The following is a 20,070-nucleotide window of genomic DNA, read 5'->3' as shown; positions in this document are numbered from 1 at the left end:
CACCAGTGACAAGCACATCCAAGCACATCCTGCCCAACCTGAGAGCAAGGCTGGGCCCAGGGCCAGTTGGTGACCTGTTTCCCAAGACATACACTGATTATGGACCCAGGGCTCCAGCCAGTAATGTCACTTCTAGAAGCCACCTGTCCCCTGCCCAGATATGATAGAGGCAGCTCAGCTGATTTAGACAGCCTGACCCAGGGCTAACCCCGGGGAGTCTGCAGAGGCCACCGCAGCACTTCCCATGTCACAGCTTTCCAGGCAGATCTTTCTGGCGATAGAATGACTCCTAACACCCCCTCAGCGGGGTACATCCGTCAGCCAACCAGTCGGGCCCCTCTGGTGTGCTAGCCAGGAATAAAGACACACTCAGATCCCTCAAGTAATAGGCCTTTATTGTGAAGACAGCTGTGGGACCAAGAACTAAGGACAATAGGTGAAGGCCAGGAGGGACAGCAGCCCCGCGCTTCGAGTTCTGGAAGGGAGGTGGCCCTGCCTCACACTCTCGCAGGGGCAGCTCCCCTCTGCAGGGTGTGGTCAATAGTCGCTGCCATGAATAGTCCTATAGATACCCACCAAAGTTGCTTCTTATCTTTTAGCCTCTGCACAGCCGTCTAGGGAGAGTATCTCACAGCGGTAGAGAAGTTCAAATGCTTACAGTCCATGTACCCAAATGGGGCTTGTTGTTAACAAGGCTATGGTGTAAATTTATTCAGGTCGTTAAGAAAACAATTTAGTGGGTTAATTTCCAGGTTCCTCTTGTCCATCCCTGTCTAGATTGTGTGGGATATGGCATGGCAGACAAGCTGAGTTAAAAGGCAATCTTATTTAAAAAAAAAAAAAGGTGGGGTGGGCAGAGATGAAAAAAAAATAAAGAAAGGTAATCAGAAGACCTTTGAGCGTCTCAGCTCTGGTGTGATCTTGGGCCAGCTGCTCAAGCTCTCTGAGCTCCAGGCTCTTAACGTAAGACCAGAATGCTCACCTTGCAGGATAGGGGTGCTGAATTAAAAATTAGAAATGCCTTAAAGCCCTGAGCACATTGCCTGGCACAGAATGTTCAACAGATGGCAGTCTTTACTATAGTTAATAATTAGGCCCTGGGGAGGGAAGGGACTATCAGAGGCAGTCTGTCCCCTGTGCTCTGTACCATGTTCCTGGCTGCAAGTGCTTCATCCATTTTTCTGGTGAGGCTGCGATGTTCATTTCCCTAAGGCAACGGTTCTCAACCTATGGTTGCGAACCACAGGAACTGTATTAAAGGGCCGTGGCATTAGGAAGGTTGAGAACCACTGCCCTAAGGGGAGAAGGTTGAGAACCACTGCCCTAAGGGGAGAAGGTTGAGAACCACTGCCCTAAGGGGAGTGGTTGGTTGGCCCCTGTAGTCGTTTCTGCTGCCACTCATACTGCAAGAGGAACTGTGTGGGGGGCAGTCATTTGGAAACAATCCTCACAACTCTTTATGGAAAGGTCCTATCTCAGATTGGACAGGGTTTTTCTGTGGGTTTTTTCCAGACCCAAAAAGTATTTTATGGAGGATGAACAGCCAGCCAGCTTCCTCTGAGCAGTCCTGCATGAGTGGAGCCTTCTGCCCCAGGGGCGTGGTCATCACTCCAGAGGGGCAGTCCCACAACAGATAAGGGTGAAGGCCTCCTATCACCTCCGGGTTGCAGGCCCCACCTGGGGCACTGAGCACCAATTTTGCCAACCATGGTAAAGCCTATTAAATCCCAAATTAGGCCAGATTCCTGGATCTCTTGGAAAATTCCAAGATCTGGCCTGAGGGTGCCCACAAGCTTGTGTGGCTGTGATCTCTGGAGCAGCCACTGCCCCCTTAGGCTGCCTTTGCAGATAGAGAGAGCCCCAAGATGAGCAGAAACACAGCCCCTGAGCTTAAGGAATCCAGAGCTCTGGATGCTAATGAGATCATCTCAGAGAACATTACACCAGGGAGAGAAAGACCAGAAGTTAAAGAAGGTGACAGATATAGTGTCACACCAAGAGGTGAAAAGGAGGTGGGGCTCCCAATCCAGTCTGGGGATGGGCAAGGAGAATGGATCAGAGAAAGCTTGGATGGATCAGAGAACTGACCTAAGACATAGGCTTCAAAGGATGCACTGGGTTGGTTTCCCATAATGAAAATAGCTTTATTTGATTTTTCTGATTATGATAACACACAGAAATTTTAAGAATATAAAATGGTATAAAAAATTAAAAGTAATGCAAACTGCCATCTCTAGAGGTGACTATCATTAACGATTCAATCAACATCCTTCCCATATATGAAATTTTGAATAAATGTGGATATCATACATGCAATTCTGTAACCTATTTTTATTAAAAAATATGAGCTTTCCTTATCAATGAATATAGCTATATGTCATCTTCAATGGCTGTATAATATCCAGTTGTATGACTGTACCATAATTCGTTGAATCCTTCCTGATGGATATTTACATTGATTTTCAGGTTTTCCATTGATTTCAGTAAACAATGCTATGTGGGGCCATTTTTTTTTGTTTGTTTGAGACACAGTCCTGCTCTGTCTCCTAGGCTAGCTCACAGCAACCTCAAACTCCTGGGCTCAAGAAATCCTCCTACCTCAGCTTCCCAAGTAGCTGGCAGTACAGATGCCTACCACCCTGCCTGGTTAATTTTTTTATTTTCTATAGAGACAGCTGGTCTTGAACTCCTGGGCTCAAGTGATCTTCCTGCCTCAGCCCCTCAAAGTGCTGTGATTACAGGCATGAGCCATCACATGCCTTGATAGACATCTTCACGGACTTAATTTTTAGAAGCACCTATGAGGATCTTCAGCAAATGTTCTGACACGTTGGCAAACAGCCTTGATCTCCTTACACTACCATCCTTAGTGCTAGAAAATGCCCGCATGAGACAGGTGTGATTCTGAGAAAGGGTGCTTCAGGTGCAAAGCCCAGCTAATATATATATATATATTTTTTTTTTGTAGAGACAGAGTCTCACTTTATGGCCCTCGGTAGAGTGCCGTGGCCTCACACAGCTCACAGCAACCTCCAACTCCTGGAGCTTAGGCGATTCTCTTGCCTCAGCCTTCCAAGTAGCTGGGACTACAGGCGCCCGCCACAACGCCCGGCTATTTTTTGGTTGCAGTTTGGCCGGGGCCGGGTTTGAACCCGCCACCCTCGGTATATGGGGCCGGCTCCCTACCGACTGAGCCACAGGCGCCGCCCAAAGCCCAGCTAAGGCTTCTCAGGCCACAAACAAATGCAAAAGGGCATATTTGGAATCAGTTTCCATGAGGTGTCAACACTGTTAGGAAGACTGGGAGTCAAAGAGGGAAAGGTGAGCCGGGGTCCTCTCACAGACGGTATGAATGCCAGGTGGTGAGCCTGTGCCTGGAGAATAATAAGTCTCCATTTATTTGGCACCTGTTTTGAGCCTGACTTTGCTGCGGGCCCTATAGTTATAAAGATGTATGACCTCAGGGAGTTTGCAGTTTGGTGGATACCACCAACAGAAAGTCATGCAACTGGCATCACAAGACACTGACAGCCAATGTAGGCCCCATTCCAGGGTTCAGAAGACAGGGCCCATCTCTACCTCTTGGCTCAGGCCCGACCCCGCCCACACACGGAGAGGAGAATCTCAGTGGGCGTCTCCGCAAAGTGTGCGGTTCCCGTGCCCACTGCAGCACAGCCCTGTCCGTCTATGCTAGGAGAGCCGCTGCTGTTACCTCCTCCTCCCTCCTTCCCCTGGGATGCCAACTGCTGGCAAGAAAATTCCACCACCTGGGGCTAGATGTCCCTCCAAACCCATGGCGGCTTTGACCTCATGTGGGTCCTAAGCATACTCAGCAAAGGACACTCCTCCATCACCGCGCTCTCCTCCACCAGATCTCGGCCCCACCCGAGCAGATCATCAGCGCCACTCCTTTCATAGAATCTGAGTTGCTGCATAATCATTATTTCTTCATGGGTCCCAGCTACAGATAAACTCAGAATGAAAATCTTCTGTGAAGAGCTCAAGGTCACTAGGTTTTGTGTGACAGTTCCCGTCTTCTCTTTATCTCATTTATTCTGTCACTGAATACATGTACTGCATCCTGGGATCTCTCCAGCTCTAAATCCTTATCTTCAGGACTCTGGAGCCCAGAGATTCTTGGCGAGCTAACTCAAGGGGCAAGCAGGGAAGTGTACACTTCTCTCCATACCTTTTATCTAAGAAAGTATTAATGGTCAAGCATGAAACCTCCCCTCTTCTGCTTTCCCTCCACCTATAGGTTTCCTTCTGGTAGTCTTTCTCTCCTCTGAATTGCACCCACATGCCTAAATCTGCAACACCTTTAAATACAACGATGCTTCCTTTTACTCTGTGGTTCCCCCACCTCTGATTACTCGGCTCCCTTCCCATCTGGGGAGCCTCTTAACCACCATCAGCACTCACTGTCGCCACTGATTCCTCTCCCATCTGCTCTAAACCTGTTTGCCTCCTGTTTCCTGTGTCATGAAGGGCTTCACTATCTACTTTCCTCTCCCTCAGGGTTCTCTTCTCATCACATTGGCGACCAGATCCCCATAGTTCCAACTCCACATCCCAAACCTCTCCCATGAGCTCCAGACCCACTGACACCGTCCTCCTCAGCCTCCTGAGGGTTGTGGTGAGGTGCTGCTCTTACTGTCTCCGGTCCCACACTTGTGATATGTCCACATCAGAGTGATCATGTTATTTCCCATTTAAGTCCCTCCAAGCTCCCCACACTTACAGGGGAATGTTCAAAGTGCCACACGGGTCATACATATCAGATGCGGTGTGATCCAGCCCGTTCCTTACTCTCCGTGGGCTGCCTCAATGACCTGACTTCGACTACACTAAGCCACTTCCATCTCCCTAGGTGTGCCTCCCTCACCCCGCCAGACAGGGAGGCAGAGTAGTCCCAGGGAAGACACAGTCCTAGCACCACATCCTCCACACATTTCCCCCTTATAAATTCACAGGTAGAATGATGTTTTCTTTTGTACCCCTATTATTCCTTGCGAAGGCTTCTGCTACTGGCCTTTTTCATTTCCACATCATGAAACTCTTTACAGAAACACCTATTTGCTCAGTCAGCTTCAGGGTTGAAAGGAGACTCCATCCCAAGGAAATAATAAAAACAGACTTGCATCAAGATGATCATTGGATGGAATTAAAAGCATGCAGATATCTTAGAAAAATTAAGTCTCTCTGGACAAGAGAGTTACAAACATGGGAAAGGGGGCAGACTAGAATAAATCTGGGGGACTGGACCAAGAGTATCAATGTGAATTCATGCCTTTTTGTGCCTGTTTATGCTATCTATCAGGCTAGGCATGGTGGCTTACACCTGCAGTCCTAGAACTCTGGGGGGTGCTGAGGTAGGAGGATTGCTAGAGGCCAGGAGTTCAAGAATAGCCTGAGCAAGAGTGAGACCCCATCTCTACAAAAACAGAATGGTCAGGTATGGTGGCATGGGCCTATCATCCCTCATGGGCCTATCATCTACCTGAGAGGCTGAGGCAGAACTGCCAAAGGCCAGGAGTTTAAAGTTGCAGTGAACTATGATCACACCATTGAACTCTAGCCCAGGCAACAGAATGTTTTGCCTCAAAACAAACAACCTGGGCGGTGCCTGTGGCTCAGTGGGTAGGGCACTGGCCCCCTATACGGAGGGTGGCGGATTCGAACCTGGCCCCGGCCAAACTGCAACAACAACAACAACAACAACAGCTGGGCATTGTGGCGGGCACCTGTACTACTTGGGAGGCTGAGCAAGAGAATCGCCTAAGCCCAGGAGTTGGAGGTTGCTGTGAGCTGTGATGTAACAGCACTCTACCGAGGGCGATAAAGTGAGACTCTTAAAAAAAAACAAACAGGGTGGCGCCTGTGGCTCAGTGAGCAGGGCACCGGCCCCATATACCGGGTTCAAACCCAGCCCCGGCCAAACTGCAACCAAAAAATAGCCGGGTGTTGTGGTGGGCGCCTGTAGTCCCAGCTACCTGGAAGGCTGAGTCAGGAGAATCACCTAAGCCCAGGAGTTGGAGGTTGCTGTGAGCTGTGTGACGCCACGGCACTCTACCGAGGGCCATAAAGTGAGACTCTGTCTCTACAAAACAAACAAACAAACAAACAAACAAACAAAAAAACCCAAACCTATTTATGTCATTTATCCATCTATCTCAGTATTTATTTATTTATTTTTTTGTTGAGACAGGGTCCCACCCTATGCCCCTGAGCAGAGTGCAGTGGGCGTGGTAGCTCACCGCAACCTCAGACTCGGGCTGCAGGCACCCCGCTGCCTCAGCTTCAGGAAGCCGCTGGGATTACAGGCGCTCGTGGCACCCGGCTGGGTTTTTCCATTTTTTTCATGAGTCGGGGTCTTACTGTTGCTCAGGCGAGTCTCGAACTCCTGAGCTCAAGCGATTCTCCCTCCTCAGCCTCCCACAGTGCTGGGATTACAGGCGTGAGCCACCGTGCCTGGCTATCTCAGTATTTCTATGTATCTAGAGGTATTTCCTTGGCTCTGTCCGCTGGGAGCCTAGATGCAATGACAATCCAGTAGCGATGAGTTCATCTAACCCCAGACCTAGGTTTTAAATATCATTTTTTGTTAAAAGGAAGCATGACTCCCTGGAGAAATGGCTGGTTTCCAGGACTGGGGCAAGGAAGACCCAAGATGAGGCTGGAACATCTTTTTATCTACCAGAAAGAAAGTGCTTGAAAAAAGATGGGGACAAGTTATAAAGACACAGGAACCTGCTAAAAATCTAAGACAGTGAGCCAAACCCTATTAACTCTGTCTGGCTCAGCAGCTCAGACTGGGGCCCTAGACAATGGCCAAAGTTCTCCGCACTCCCACTCAGGCTCTCCCCAAGGCAGTTCAACTGAGTGCCAAGTCCAAAGACACCAAAACAGTTCACAGATAAATTATTAGTCGTAACTGTAGCAACAAAAGAAAATGATGGATTCCATCGATTTATGCAGTCTGCCAAATACTTCAATTATACTGTGAAGGTTCTTGGTCAAGGAGAAGAGTGGAGAGGTGGTGATGGAATTAATAGCATTGGAGGGGGCCAAAAAGTGAGATTAATAAAAGAAGTCATGGAACATTACGCCAATCAGGATGATTTGGTTATCTTGTTTACTGAATGGGTGCTGTACCTGATTCATATATTTCCATGGTGCAAGAAATCAGTAGATATCGGTTAACTGTGAATTGTACTCCAAGAAGAAAAGACCTCGGAAGAAGGAGAATTATGAGGGATGGTTTGAAACCATTTTGAGATTGTTTTCCTTTGTTCATTTGGAAAAAAAAGACGCCTTCTAATGAATGGCTGGAAAGCATCCAAATTGTTTAAATATCAAAGTATTAAAATTATTAAAAATTGAACTTTTAAAGAAAGTATAAATATGATGCTATTGCTTGTGATCATTCATATGTCATCCAGTGTTTATTTTGGTTTCTCATCAAATGTTATTTTGCTGAAAAAGTTAGATCAGTGGGCAAGTTTTTCACTTTGCAGTCAGGATACATGTATTGAGCATAAAGTGAATTTAACATTCAGGAAAAAGAGATAAAAACAGATACCACTTTCAAGGAATTCTTATTTATATCCTATTAATTCTACAAAGAAAAAAGAAACCTGAACAAACCTAATGAGGAAGATGAATACTCATCTTTAATAAAATATGAATATTGTCATCAACTCTTTGAAATCATTTGGTTTTAGAAAATTGTAGATGATTGTATTTTTATTGGGCCACAATAATTGTGAAAGCATGATTTTTATGATTTTGTTTTACAGTTGAAGAATTACAATTTATTTGTGTTCCTCTAAAGCTGACTGTATCCTATCTTATTTGTATTTGAAGATATAAACATTTTCCATGGCTCCTCCAGGCCTCACGCGTCTTGTGAGAAAGGGGAGCAGCACTGTGTGGCAATTCCACCCTCTTTTAAAGAATTAAACTGAAGGGGCGGCGCCTGTGGCTCAGCGGGTAGGGCGCCGGTCCCATATGCCGGAGGTGGCGGGTTCAAACCCAGCCCCGGCCAAATAAAAAAAAAAAAAAAAAAAAAAAAAGAATTAAAATGAAGGATTTTATTTTTCTGAAAAAAAAAAAATCTAAGACAGCTTGAGATGTAAAATAAATCAAAGCAATGGTTTGCAACTTTTGAGTAAAATAGTAATCCACACATCTACATGGGTCAACAAGTGAATGAATAAATGGGGAGAAAAGATGCTTTTCTTTAGAAGTAGAAGACCAACCAATAAATCTAAAAGGCATAAGGAGTTAGAAAATCACACTGGTCAACCATGATTGCAGTAACTGATTCATAACTAGTAGATAAGGAATAAAACATTTACATGATTTCTAAGTATCTCCCCACAAATTACTCGTTAATTACAAAAGGGAAAATAGTAATAAAACGGAGAAAACTGGCAGACATCAACTTAACCAGGTGATCAGAATTAACACGGACATTAATGGCACTAACCAAAATCATATGCTCATTTAAGACGCTGTGAGGGCTTCTGGAATGTTCCTGCCCAGAATGCAAAACACTAACCTAGTTGTGTAGAACCACCCAAACCAAATACAAACTAAGGAATGCTCTACAAAGTAACTGGCCCGTGGTTTTCAAAAAGAATAGGTTAACAAAAAAAGATTGAGGAAATCTTTTTTTTTTTTTTTTTAGACAGAGTTTTATTATGTTGCCCTCGGTAGAGTGCTGTGGTGTCACAGCTCACAGCAACTTCAAACTCTTGGGCTTAAGCGATTCTCTTGCCTCAGTCTCCCAAGTAGCTGTGACTACAGGCACCCACCACAATGCCCAGCTATTTTTAGAGGTGTGGTCTTGCTCTGGCTCAGGCTGGTCTTGAACCTGTGTGCTCAGGTAATCTACCCGCCTCAGCCTCCCAGAGTGCTGGGATTACAGGCATGAGCCACTGTGCCTAGGCTGAGGAACTTTTGCATTAAGAGAGACACATGTGAAAAAAAAGTGACATCAGTAAATAATCATGTTACAACTAAATGTAACACACTCCCTTGCAAGGAAAAAGAACTGCTACAAAAGACATTATTCAGACAAGTGACAAAATTTAAATATGCAAAGCCTTTCTATTCAATATTGTGGTCACCTGTTCAGTGTATTTCTAAGCACTAAGGACAGATGTTGTTTCTGTACATATGTTGTTAAATTTGTACTGCTTAAATGAGAATTACCTTTCACAAAATAAATAGATTTACACACACACACAAAAAATTTAAATATGAACTATAAGCTAGATAACAGTATTATATCAGTGCTGAACTTCCTGATTTTGATAACTATACTTAAATTATAAGGGAATGTCCTTGTTTTTAAAAAATCTGGATGCTGGGTGGCGCCTGTGGCTCAGTTGGTAAGGCGCCGGCCCTATATACTGAGGGTGGCGGGTTCAAACCCCGCCCCGGCTGAACTGCAACCAAAAAAAAAAAATAGCTGGGCGTGGGCAGCACCTGTGGCTCAGTCGGTAGGGTGCTGGCCCCATATATTGAGGGTGGCGGGTTCAAACCCGGCCCCGGCAAAACTGCAACCAAAAAATAGCCAGGCGTTGTGGCGGGCGCCTGTAGTCCCAGCTACTTGGGAGGCTGAGGCAAGAGAATCGCTTAAGCCCAGGAGTTGGAGGAGGTTGCTGTGAGCTGTGTGAGGCCATGGCACTCTACCAAGGGCCATAAAGTGAGACTCTGTCTCTACAAAAAAAAAAAAAAAAAAAATAGCTGGGCGTTGTGGCGGACGCCTGTAGTCAGCTACTTGGGAGGCTGAGGCAAGAGAATCGCTTAAGCCCAGGAGTTGGAGGTTGCTGTGAGCTGTGTGATGCCACGGCACTCTACGGAGGGCAATAAAGTGAGACTCTGTCTCTACAAAAAAAACAAAACAAAACTGGATGCTAAAGTTTTTTTTTTTCTGAGACAGTCTTACTATGTCGCCCTTAGTAGAGTACTGTAACATCACAGCTCATAGCAACCTCAAACTCTTGGGCTTAAGCAATTTTCTTGCCTCAGCCTCCCAAGTAGCTGGACCATAGGCACCTGCCACAAAGCTCAGCCATTTTATATTTTTGGTTGTAGTTGTCGTTGTTTGGCAGGCTGGGCTGGGTTTGAATCCACCAGCTCTGGTGTATGTGGCTGGCACTCTAGCTGCTGAGCTACAGGCACTGAGCCTGGATGCTGAAGTTTCTGAGGTACTGGGGTACACTGCCTGCAACTTATTCTCAAATGATTCAGAAAGTACAAAATGTAAACACAGATAAAGCAAATGGAGTAAAATGTATACACTTAGTAAATATGGATAAAGGACATATAGGAGATCTTTGTTATTACTGTAACTTTTCTGTAAATTTGAAATTATATTAAAATTTTAAAAGTTATAAAAATAACCCCAATAATCCGTCTAAGTGTGGTGGCTTACTGCTGTAATCCTAGCACTCTGGGAGGGCAAGGCAGGTAGATTGCTTAAGCTCAGAAGTTCAAGATCAGCCTGAGAAAGAGCAAGACCCTGCCTCTACTAAAAATAGAAAAACTAGCCTGGCATTGTGGTAGGTGCTTATAGTCCCAGCTACTTGGGAGGCTGAGGCAGGAGGATTGCTTGAGCCCAGGAGTTTGAAGTTGCTGTGAGCTATGATGCCACGCCACTGGCACTCTACCCAGGGTGACAGAGTATAGAGTGTCTCAAAAACAAAGAAACAAAAATACCAAATAACTCCAAGAATCCAACAAAGGATGAATCAAAATTGTAGTACACTCTATGAAAGCCCTAAAATTATATAGCTTTACAAATAAAGTTTGTGAAGATAATTAACAATGTTAGAAAACAATGTGTGCAACGTACACAATGTTGAATAAGCAGGATACAAAATATTTTATGTGTATATTATTATAACTATGTAAAAGCAAACATGTAAGACTGGAAGGATAGAATCAAAGGTGATAGTAATTAACCTGTTAATAAAAATACTGGTGGCATCAGCACTTCCCCTAGCACTGGTGCTGGGTCTGTGTACAGGAAATCAATTACCATTCACTGCAGTCTCTTGGTTCAGGCTGCCCTTCCCCAACCCACCAAAGAGAACTCATAGAGGCCCGGACAAAGCAGCTCATGCCTGTAATCTAGCACTCAGGGGGGCCAAGGAAGCAGATTGCTTAAACTCAAGAGTTTGAGGTCAGCCTTAGAAAGAGACCCTGTCTCTACTGAAAATAGAAAAACTAGCCTGGCATTGTGGCTGGCGCCTGTAGTCCCAGCTACTCAGGAGGCTGAGGCAGGAAGATTGTTCGAGCCCAGGAGTTTGAGGTTGCTGTGAGCTGTGATGATGCCATGGCACTGTACCCAGGGAAACAGAGACTCTGTCTTAAAGAAAAAGAACTGATAGAGCAGAACATGGGGCCCCTGTGCTGTGGCAGGGTATCTTTGGAGTTTGGAGGAGGTGGGGCTGGGAGTGGCCAAATATCTATGATAGCCAGTAGGCCACCTGCCTTACACTGGGGCTTCAGTCTGCTCTGACCAGCCCAACACAAACAGCTGTGGATGTAGTGAGAAGGAAGCCCAGCTACGATTAAGCTGAGACTCTGGCTTCCCTTGGCCAGACCAACTGAGATCTGTCTGAATACCCCTGGGCTTGTGCTTATAAGGGGCTTTTGTTGGCACAGTTCCTCTTAGGCAAACTAAAGCTTCTGTGAACCTCAAAACGTTTAGTGGCTCTTGGATTAGTCTATCTCAGTGGTTCTCAACCTTCCTAATGCCTCCTAATGCTGTGACCCTTTAATATAGTTCCTCATGTTGTGGTGACCCTCAACCAAAATTATTTTCGTTGCTACTTCATAACTGTAATTTTGCTACTGTTATGAATCGTAATGTAAATATCTGATATGCGGGATGTATTTTCATTGTTACAAAGGGGTTGCAACCCATAGGCTGAGAACCATTGGTCTATCTAGAGGCAGAGTGCTTGGCTCCTGTGTCTGGGGATAAAGCATCAAGTCCTTATCAGTCCTTTACGCTGTCACGCAGTTTTTTGAGGACAGGTTTTGAAGGGTGGCTTAGGGGACAGGGTAGGAATAAAGAGGAAGTCTCTGCTTCCTCTGCAGAGAACAGTTCTTGCCCCTGTGATTATAAGAGATGTCTTTGAATCTGTTCCCTAAAGAAGAAGGAAAAAAATTAAACAAGATTAATAAGACCCTCAGAACAGGTAGCTGAGGGAGGTAGAAAAAAAGAAACCCCATATCCACAGGGAAGCAGCAGCAAAAACCTGTAAATCCCCATAGCTCCTGTTCCCGACTGTCCCCAGCCTAAAGCAAAAAGTACCACCATTCTGAGTCATGTAACCTGATTTTAAAATATTTTATTACATAATCTTTTCATGGCACCATCAGGAGTAACAGAAAACGTTATTCCCAGTTCCTATGGCACATCCTGAAAAATATACATTTGTATTTATATATTTATATCAGTACTCCACCCCTATCCCATAATTCCACCACCTATTGTAGGTCTTTTGCTTAAAGCAGGAAACTATTCTCTTAGGTAAGAAAATATATACGGAAACTAGATGAAATAAGGTTAGAGTAACTGGGGACAGTTGGTTGTGGGGGCAGGGAGGAAGGGGTTAAGTCCAGCCTAGGCAGGATGTATCACGGACGTCCATCAAGGTGGAGGAGGGCAGTGTACAAAAAGGCAGCGTCACACAGGTGGGCTCTGGCGTCCTCGGTCCATTAGGAGATGGCCTTTGCCTCAGGAAGGAAGGCTTCCCAGTACTTTGCCAGCTAGAAAGAAGTGGGGACAGTAAACAAGTGCCCCCTCCTAGTGGTAGAACTCGAGTCAGGCTGTGAGCAAGCACAATGCCGTGGTGCTCCCAAGGGCCTCAGCCACTCAGAAGAAGGTGTGTCGAACAGATGTGGAGGCCCAGGTTTTGAGTAAGAATATGCTGTCCTCACCTCTCTCCAGACTTAGGGGAGCAGCAGTTCTTGAGCCTTCAGTACAAGGGCAGTCTTGCTTCCCCCCAGAGGGAGCACCCCTGCAGGTTACAGTTTTGACCAGCTCAGTTAGTTCCTGGTGGTGGGGCCATTGTTCCACATACTGATTGGAGCCTGAGCTTCCAGAGGGTCAGGTGGTACCATGGGGTGGCCACTCAGGGTACAAATAAGGAGTGTTTGTACTTAACAACTAACCCACCACAGAATTAGGGAAGCAGAGTTGGGTCCTGCTTAGCAGGAGACCCTATTGGTTGCTTCATGTTAGGGCAGCAGGGCCCAGCTCTCAGAAGCAGGGCCTGCCCATCTTGTCAACAAAGCCTGGAGTAGGCAGTAAAGGACGAATGTCATGCATTACTTACATACCTGTTGCTGTGAATACAGGAGTGTCTCAAGGTACTTGATCACATGGTTTTTGAAGTCCTTGGATTTCTCTTTCTGTGGGAGACAGGATTCTACACTGACCGTCCAGACAGTTGCTCCTTCCCCTTTTGATGGGAGGGTGGTATTTATTGCGGACCAAGGTCAAACAAGGACTCGTAAAATAGAGCCGGCAGCTGGAATAGCTATAGTCCCAACCAAATAGCCTCTGCCCAAGGGTTCTTTGGGGGTGGACACAGTGCAAAGGGGAGGAACAATATGGGTCCAGAGGGTACATGGCAGCTGCAGGCTTTGTGTTTAACTGCTGAAGTTTAGCAACAAATATAAATAGCCACTGTGCCTCAGGAATAAGCACACACGTATCCAGAGAAGGCCACACCTGTTCATCATAACTGCCAAGTCACTGGCACCTTTATCTTCTACCCAATAGACTTGGATGAAACCAAACTACTACTAAAATGTGGACTGCACACTAAGTGACAAGTGGGACCTTCTACCTCACCTCAAACCGTATCACTTCTTTTCGGACCACTGTTGAAATCCTTTCAAAGTCCCTTTCATACTGAGTCACCCGAGACTCCCACTGGGAAGAAAGAAAGAATCGCTTAATATTATGCTATTATTGACAGCAATTCTATACACGAGGCCTGATCATTAATATCTGTCCCTCTGGGTAAGATTAGATACCATAAGGATTCAGCATATTAAGTCAGAGTCTAGCAGAAGGCCACTTCTCAGGGGCTAGTTGGAAAAGAGATGACATGTGCCCCAGGCCAAGCCTGGTCTTCAAGAAAGCTCTGGTACTCCAGCACCCTCTGGTTTAGGTACTTACCAGCAAGGCAAGAAGACCCAGAGAACTAAATTTAGTTCTCACAAGGAGGTATATCTGAATTACCTGGGTAGCTTTTCAAAACCCATGCCGGGACCCCTCCTACAGTAATTCTGATGGGGCAAGTCTGGGTGAAACAGGGAGGGGAGAAAAGCCAGGCCGGCAATCAAGCTGCTACAGCCCTTTATTTTTACTTTATTTTATTTTTTGAGACAGTCTTACCTATCACCCTTAGTAGAGTGCCACGGCATCATAGCTCACAGCAACCCCTTGGGCTCAAGTGATTCTCTTGTCTCAACCTCCCAAGTAGCTAAGACTACAGATGCCTACCACAACACCCGGTTATTTTAGAGATGGGGTCTTGCTCTTGCTCAGGCTAGTCTCGAACTCCTGAGCTCAGGCGATCCACCCACCTCAGGCTCCCAGTGTGCTAAGATTACAGGCGTGAGCTACCACGTCTGGCCCGCCACTTCCCTTAATACTAATACTCAATCAGCTCTCTTGCCTGCTATGGGGGTTCCAAGCTCCTGAGATAGGACGAGGGCTCATTCAGGAGCCAGGAGAGTGCCCTGGCTGGGCTGCCTCCTGGGACTCACCTCTACGATCTCATCCTTGGCCTGCTGCAGCTTGTCAGGCTTGTTAGCCCACAGCAGCCGAGCCTCAGCCTCCCGCTTCTTCTGCAGTGTGGCTTGAGCATCCTGCCAGCGCTGCCATGTCTTCATGCGTTGGTCGAAGGCAGCCTGTGGGCCAGGGGTTTGGGGAGGAGAATAACAGCTGTCCAAGAGCTCTGCTGGGTTTGCCTCAGGAGAGGCTCTCCCAACTGCTGTGCCAGGGAAGGACTGAGCAAGGGCAGGTTCTGCAGCCACATGTTAGTGCCCAGCTGGGAAGTTTAATGTTCAGAAGCCAAGCTTGAGTAAGATTCTTCTCCAAGCTTCCAGGAGGCCAGTGCCATGCTGCTTCATGCTGCTCCTACAGCTGGATAGCTGGGAGCACAGTAGGTGGCCTGATGCCAGTGCCCAGTACTATGGCTTCCAAAGTACCTCTCTCAGATCAGTTGGTTCACGAGTCTACAGATTTTCCCTGAGTGCCTGCCACGTGCCAGGAACTAAGAACATAGTGGGGAGTGAAACACATGGTCCCACTTTCACAGAACTTATCATCTAATGCAGTGGTTCTCAACCTTCCTAATGCCACGACCCTTTAATATAGCTCCTCATATTGTGGTGACCCCCAACCATAAAATTATTTTCATTGCTACTTCATAACTGTAATTTTGCTACTGTTATGAATTGTAATGTAAATATCTGATATGCAGGATGTACTTTCATTGGTCGTGACCTGCAGGTTGAGAACCGCTGATCTAATGGAAAAGACCAACATTACATTAACAATTACAATATATACTTACAAGAATCCAGAGTACTGAGAAAAAAAGCAGGGTACTGTAACATAAAGCTAGGGGCCTCGCTTAGCCTGGGAGATATATCAGGAAAGTCCAACCTAAGGGAGAATCTTTGAACAGATACCCAATGTAACGAATCCTTCTTTTTTGGAAACAGAGTCTCACTCTGTTGCCCTGGGTAGAGTGCTGTGGCATGAAAGTTCACAAAAGCCTCAAACTCCTAGGCTAACTAGGGCTACCAGTGCCTGTCACAATGCCTGGCTAGTTTTTCTATTTTTAGTAGAGATAGCATCTCATTCTTGCTCAGGCTGGTCTCTGAACTCCTGAGCTCAGGCGATCCACCCACCTCAGATTCCCAGAGAGCTAGGATTACAGGCGTTGAGTCACTGTGCCCGGCTTCCTTTTTTTTTTTTTGAGAAACAAGGTCTCACTCTGTTGCACAGGCAGGAGTGCAATACTGTGATAATAGCTCACTGCAATCTCAGACTCCTGGGCTTAAGCAATCCTCTTGCCTCAGCCTCCCGAGTACCTGGGACCACATGCTCGCCCACCGCACTGGCTAAGTTTTCTATATTTTTGTAGAGATGGGGTCTCGTTCTTGCTTGGGCTTGTCTGGAACTCCAGAGCTCAAGCAATCCTCCTGCCTTGGCTTCCCAGAGTGCTAGGGCTATAGGTGCACACAACCACACCTAGCTAATTAAAATTTATTATTGTTATTATTTTTAGAGACCGGGTCTCACTGTGTTGCCCAGGCTGGTCTTAAACTCCTGTCCTCAAGTAATCCTCCCGCCTTGACCTCCCAAAGCATTTGAATTACAGGTATGAACCACAACATTTGGCCAACGCATCTTTTATTAATTAATTAATTTATTTATTTGAGAAAGAGTCTCAAGCTGCCACCCTGGGTAGAATGCATTGTCATCATACCTCATAGCAACCTCCAACTCGGGCTCAAGCAATCCTCTTGGTTTTCTATTTTTAGTAGAGATGGGGGTGGTGGTGTCTCACTTTTTGCTCAGGCTGGTCTCGAACTCATAAGCTCAAGCAATCAACCCGCCTCAGTCTCCCAGAGTGCTAGGATTACAGGTGTGAGCCTGACTGCACCACATCTTTTAAATAAACACTAGAAACCACCACAGGGACATACTGCTTTCAACCCTACTACACACTCACCTGTTCTAGGCTATGGAGGTCTCCAAAAAGCTCCCCAAAGTCTTCTTAGTTTTTCCTGTTTTCAGTCCCTTGATCTCAATCAACATTTCCAAAGGAGGACAGCTATAGGCTGACTAAACCATCCCCTACCCCTCATTTACTTTGGAGGCTTCACAAAGCAGCCTGAATCAAAGATCTGTGCCTGGGGCCAGCCTCCCAGCCTTGTTCCATTTGCTTCCCCTCTTCCCTGCAAAAGCTCCCTGTATACTTCCTATGCCTCCTTGGGCCTTTGCCAAAACTTGAACCTTAGGGAGTGGAATGCCACTAAATTCACCTGCCCCCAGCACTGTCACTGCTGCTCCCCTGCAATTTTTTAATACCTCTGTGTCAAAGGATTAGGTAATGGGTGACTTCACATTCAAGACTCAAGTCTAACCCACTGGGCTAACAATGCTCCTACTCCAGGTTCAGCAGGTTCAGTGGAGAAAAGAAACCTCTGCTCACCTCTCCAGTCCTACCACCAGCTTATGATCATGAGGTAGGCAGATAAAGGGTCTCTGCGAAAAGGCCATTGGCAGTTCTGTGCTCTAAGTATGTTTCCTCAGCCCCTGGAGCTTTCCCTAGCTAGGCTGTCCTCACTCTATACACATAGGCTCATCCTGTGTGTGTGGGGTGTGCGTGTGTCAAAGACAAAAGCTGTGTACTCCAGAGACCCCAAACAATGCTCCTGCCAGAAAGCATCCCACAGAGTACCCTTTGCTGAGATGGTTTTCTAGTCTAAGTAGTTTGACCAGTTCTAAGAATTTCACAGCAGATTACTTTTTAAGCATTTTTTTTATCACTGGAGTTAGCAGCAAATCAAATAGCCAAGAGAGAGAACGATGAGCAGTCTCATGGGCTATATTAAGTAACTCTACCATGGAGAAGTGATTGCCCTGGGAGCGGCTCAGCTCTTGACATAACACAGAAGCTCTCTGGTGGGAGAAATGTTGGGGGCAGGGAGTGGGGAGTGGCAAGGTTCCAACTCAGAAGCTCACGTGTCCTGATCCCAAGCTGAATCAGGGGCAGACTTAGGCCCTTACAGGGGAGCTTCCAGGCTTCTTCTTGGTTCTTACCTGTCTGAGAGAGGCCATGTGAAAGCTAATACTACTGCCCAGTCAAGCTTGGTTTTGTTTTTTTTTTGAGACAGTCTCAAGCTGCCACCCTGGGTAGAGTGCTGGAGAGTCATAGCTCACAGCAATCTCCAACTCTTGGGCTCAAGTGATCCTCTTGCCTCAGTTTTTCTATCTTTAGCAGAGGTGGGAGTCTCCCTTTTTGCTCAGGCCAGTCTCAAACTCGTGAGCTCAAGTAATTCACCCACCTTACCGTCCCAGAGTGCTAGGATTATAGGCATTGGCCACCTCTCCTGGCCTCCAGCTTGTTTAACCACTCTGAGAGCTCATGGAAAACCAGATGCCCTGATCACTGGGAGAAAAATGTCAGGCTGCAGTGCCGTTATCAGTGTGGCCAGCACAGCACAGGAAGGGCTCTGGGGACAAGCTCTCTCAGCCCCTTGACCATACTCTCCCATGCAAGACCAAGCCAGTTCCGTGTAGTTAGTTACCTGACTGCCCACATTAGAGAGACAAGTGGAAGCCACCAAGAACTCTTACCAGGGCAAAGCTGCAGCTGTTAAGGAGGCAAAGACCAAAGGACTGAGGAAGTCACTGCATCAGAGGCCAATATAGCAGATCTTCAAGACTTGCTTGAAGAAATGAGCAGAGAGGGCACTGTCTAGCTTCAACAATAAGGAGAGCCTACAAGAGTAGTCTATTCTCCAACTGCATCTAGGAGACTTGGCTGTAAGCCTCAAAATGGCTAGCTAACAGTTAAATGGATTGTTTGGATTACAGGATACCTGCTCTCATAGAGCAGAAAAAGTAATCCCTATTTACAAGCTGTATGGAATGAAACTTTCTTTTCTTTTTTTTTTTTTGGTAGAGACAGAGTCTCACTGTACCGCCCTCAGGTAGAGTGCCATGATTTCACACGGCTCACAGCAACCTTTAACTCTTGGGCCTACACAATTCTCTTGCCTCAGCCTCATGAGCAGCTGGGACTACAGGCGCCCGCCACAACGCCCGGCTATTTTTTGGTTGCAGTTTGGCCGGGGCTGGGTTTGAACCCGCCACCCTCGGCATATGGGGCTAGCGCCCTACTCACTGAGCCACAGGCACTGCCCGGAATGAAACTTTCTTAAGAGGAGAAGAGCAAAGGGAAGACAAACCGGACCAAGGGAAGAAGAAAAAGGAAAGGAAATAGAAGCTTACTCGGACTATGGCCAGGAGGCGAATGTAGTCACTCAGGAGCTCGGCAAGGAGGAAGAAATCATTGTTGGCCTGTTCCTGGTGGAGCTGCTCAATCTTTTCTTCCACCTCAGCCAGCTGGGAGAGTGCCCGTGACAATGCCGTGTTGTCCTCAGAGCTCCCGAGCATGGCTAGACTCTTTGCAAACTGGGCTGTGTTCATTGCTAGCTCTGGAAGGAGGAAAAGAAGCAGAGGCTCCTTTGAACTCTAAGGGATCAGGGACAAGTCAGCTGGCATTACATGGCATGTCGTAGGAATGCTGCCCCCTGTATATGTGACATTATAGGCTCTGCAACCCAGTCACTTACACCACAGTCAACTGTATTCAGAAGTGAAGGGGCTGTAGCCCAGTTACAGGAGCAGGTGTCAGGTCACAGTTTGCCAATCGTTACAGTAGCCTAATGGTATCTGGGTCTTCTACTTGTTTAGAATTCTATTTATGTGCATATTTAAGGCAGAGAAGGAAAGCATTCATACTTGGAAAATGTCCCTAGCTCTTAAGCAAATCTTACCCCAAAAAGGTGAAAAAGGCTTTAGGAGATATATGTAGTTTCCCTGCATTTACACATACCATGTAACTAAGGTATGTGTGACATCATTTTGGATGTAAGCCACAAACTCAAAGATTTTTTTTTGACACAGAGTCTCATTTTGTTGCCCTCGGTAGAGCACCCTGGTGTCACAGCTCACAGCAACCTCAAACTCTTAGGCTCAAGTGATTATCTTGCCTTAGCCTCCCAAGTAGCTGGGACTACTGGTGCCCATCACAACGCTTGGCTATATATATATATATACACACATACACACACACACATATATATTTATTTATTTTCTAGAGATGAGGATCTCATTCTTGCTCAGGATGGTCTCGAACCTGTGAGCTCAGGCAATCCACCTTCCTCGACCTCCCAGAAAGCTAGGATTATAGATATGAGCCACTGCGCCCAAGCTCTCACAAA

At 46.4% G+C, this 20,070-nt stretch overlaps 1 protein-coding gene across 2 annotated transcripts in view; it reads right to left on the bottom strand.

Annotated features, from left to right (window-relative positions):
• Positions 1-12,357: 12,357 nt before the first annotated feature.
• Positions 12,358-20,070, bottom strand: part of SNX1 (sorting nexin 1) — a 55,326-nt gene continuing 47,613 nt past the window's right edge. For both annotated transcript variants that reach the window (XM_053596109.1, XM_053596110.1), the window contains exons 11-15: positions 19,076-19,281; positions 14,809-14,952; positions 13,886-13,966; positions 13,369-13,440; positions 12,358-12,795 (exon numbers count right to left, since the gene is read on the bottom strand). In XM_053596109.1, coding sequence (XP_053452084.1) covers positions 12,745-12,795; positions 13,369-13,440; positions 13,886-13,966; positions 14,809-14,952; positions 19,076-19,281 — 554 coding nt within the window. In that variant the 3' untranslated portion in view covers positions 12,358-12,744. The remainder of the gene's footprint in view (positions 12,796-13,368; positions 13,441-13,885; positions 13,967-14,808; positions 14,953-19,075; positions 19,282-20,070) is intronic.

Source organism: Nycticebus coucang, chromosome 6 (assembly GCF_027406575.1).
Source record: "Nycticebus coucang isolate mNycCou1 chromosome 6, mNycCou1.pri, whole genome shotgun sequence".
NCBI classification, from domain to species: domain Eukaryota; kingdom Metazoa; phylum Chordata; class Mammalia; order Primates; family Lorisidae; genus Nycticebus; species Nycticebus coucang.
This window is presented reverse-complemented; position numbering and strand designations above follow the sequence as displayed.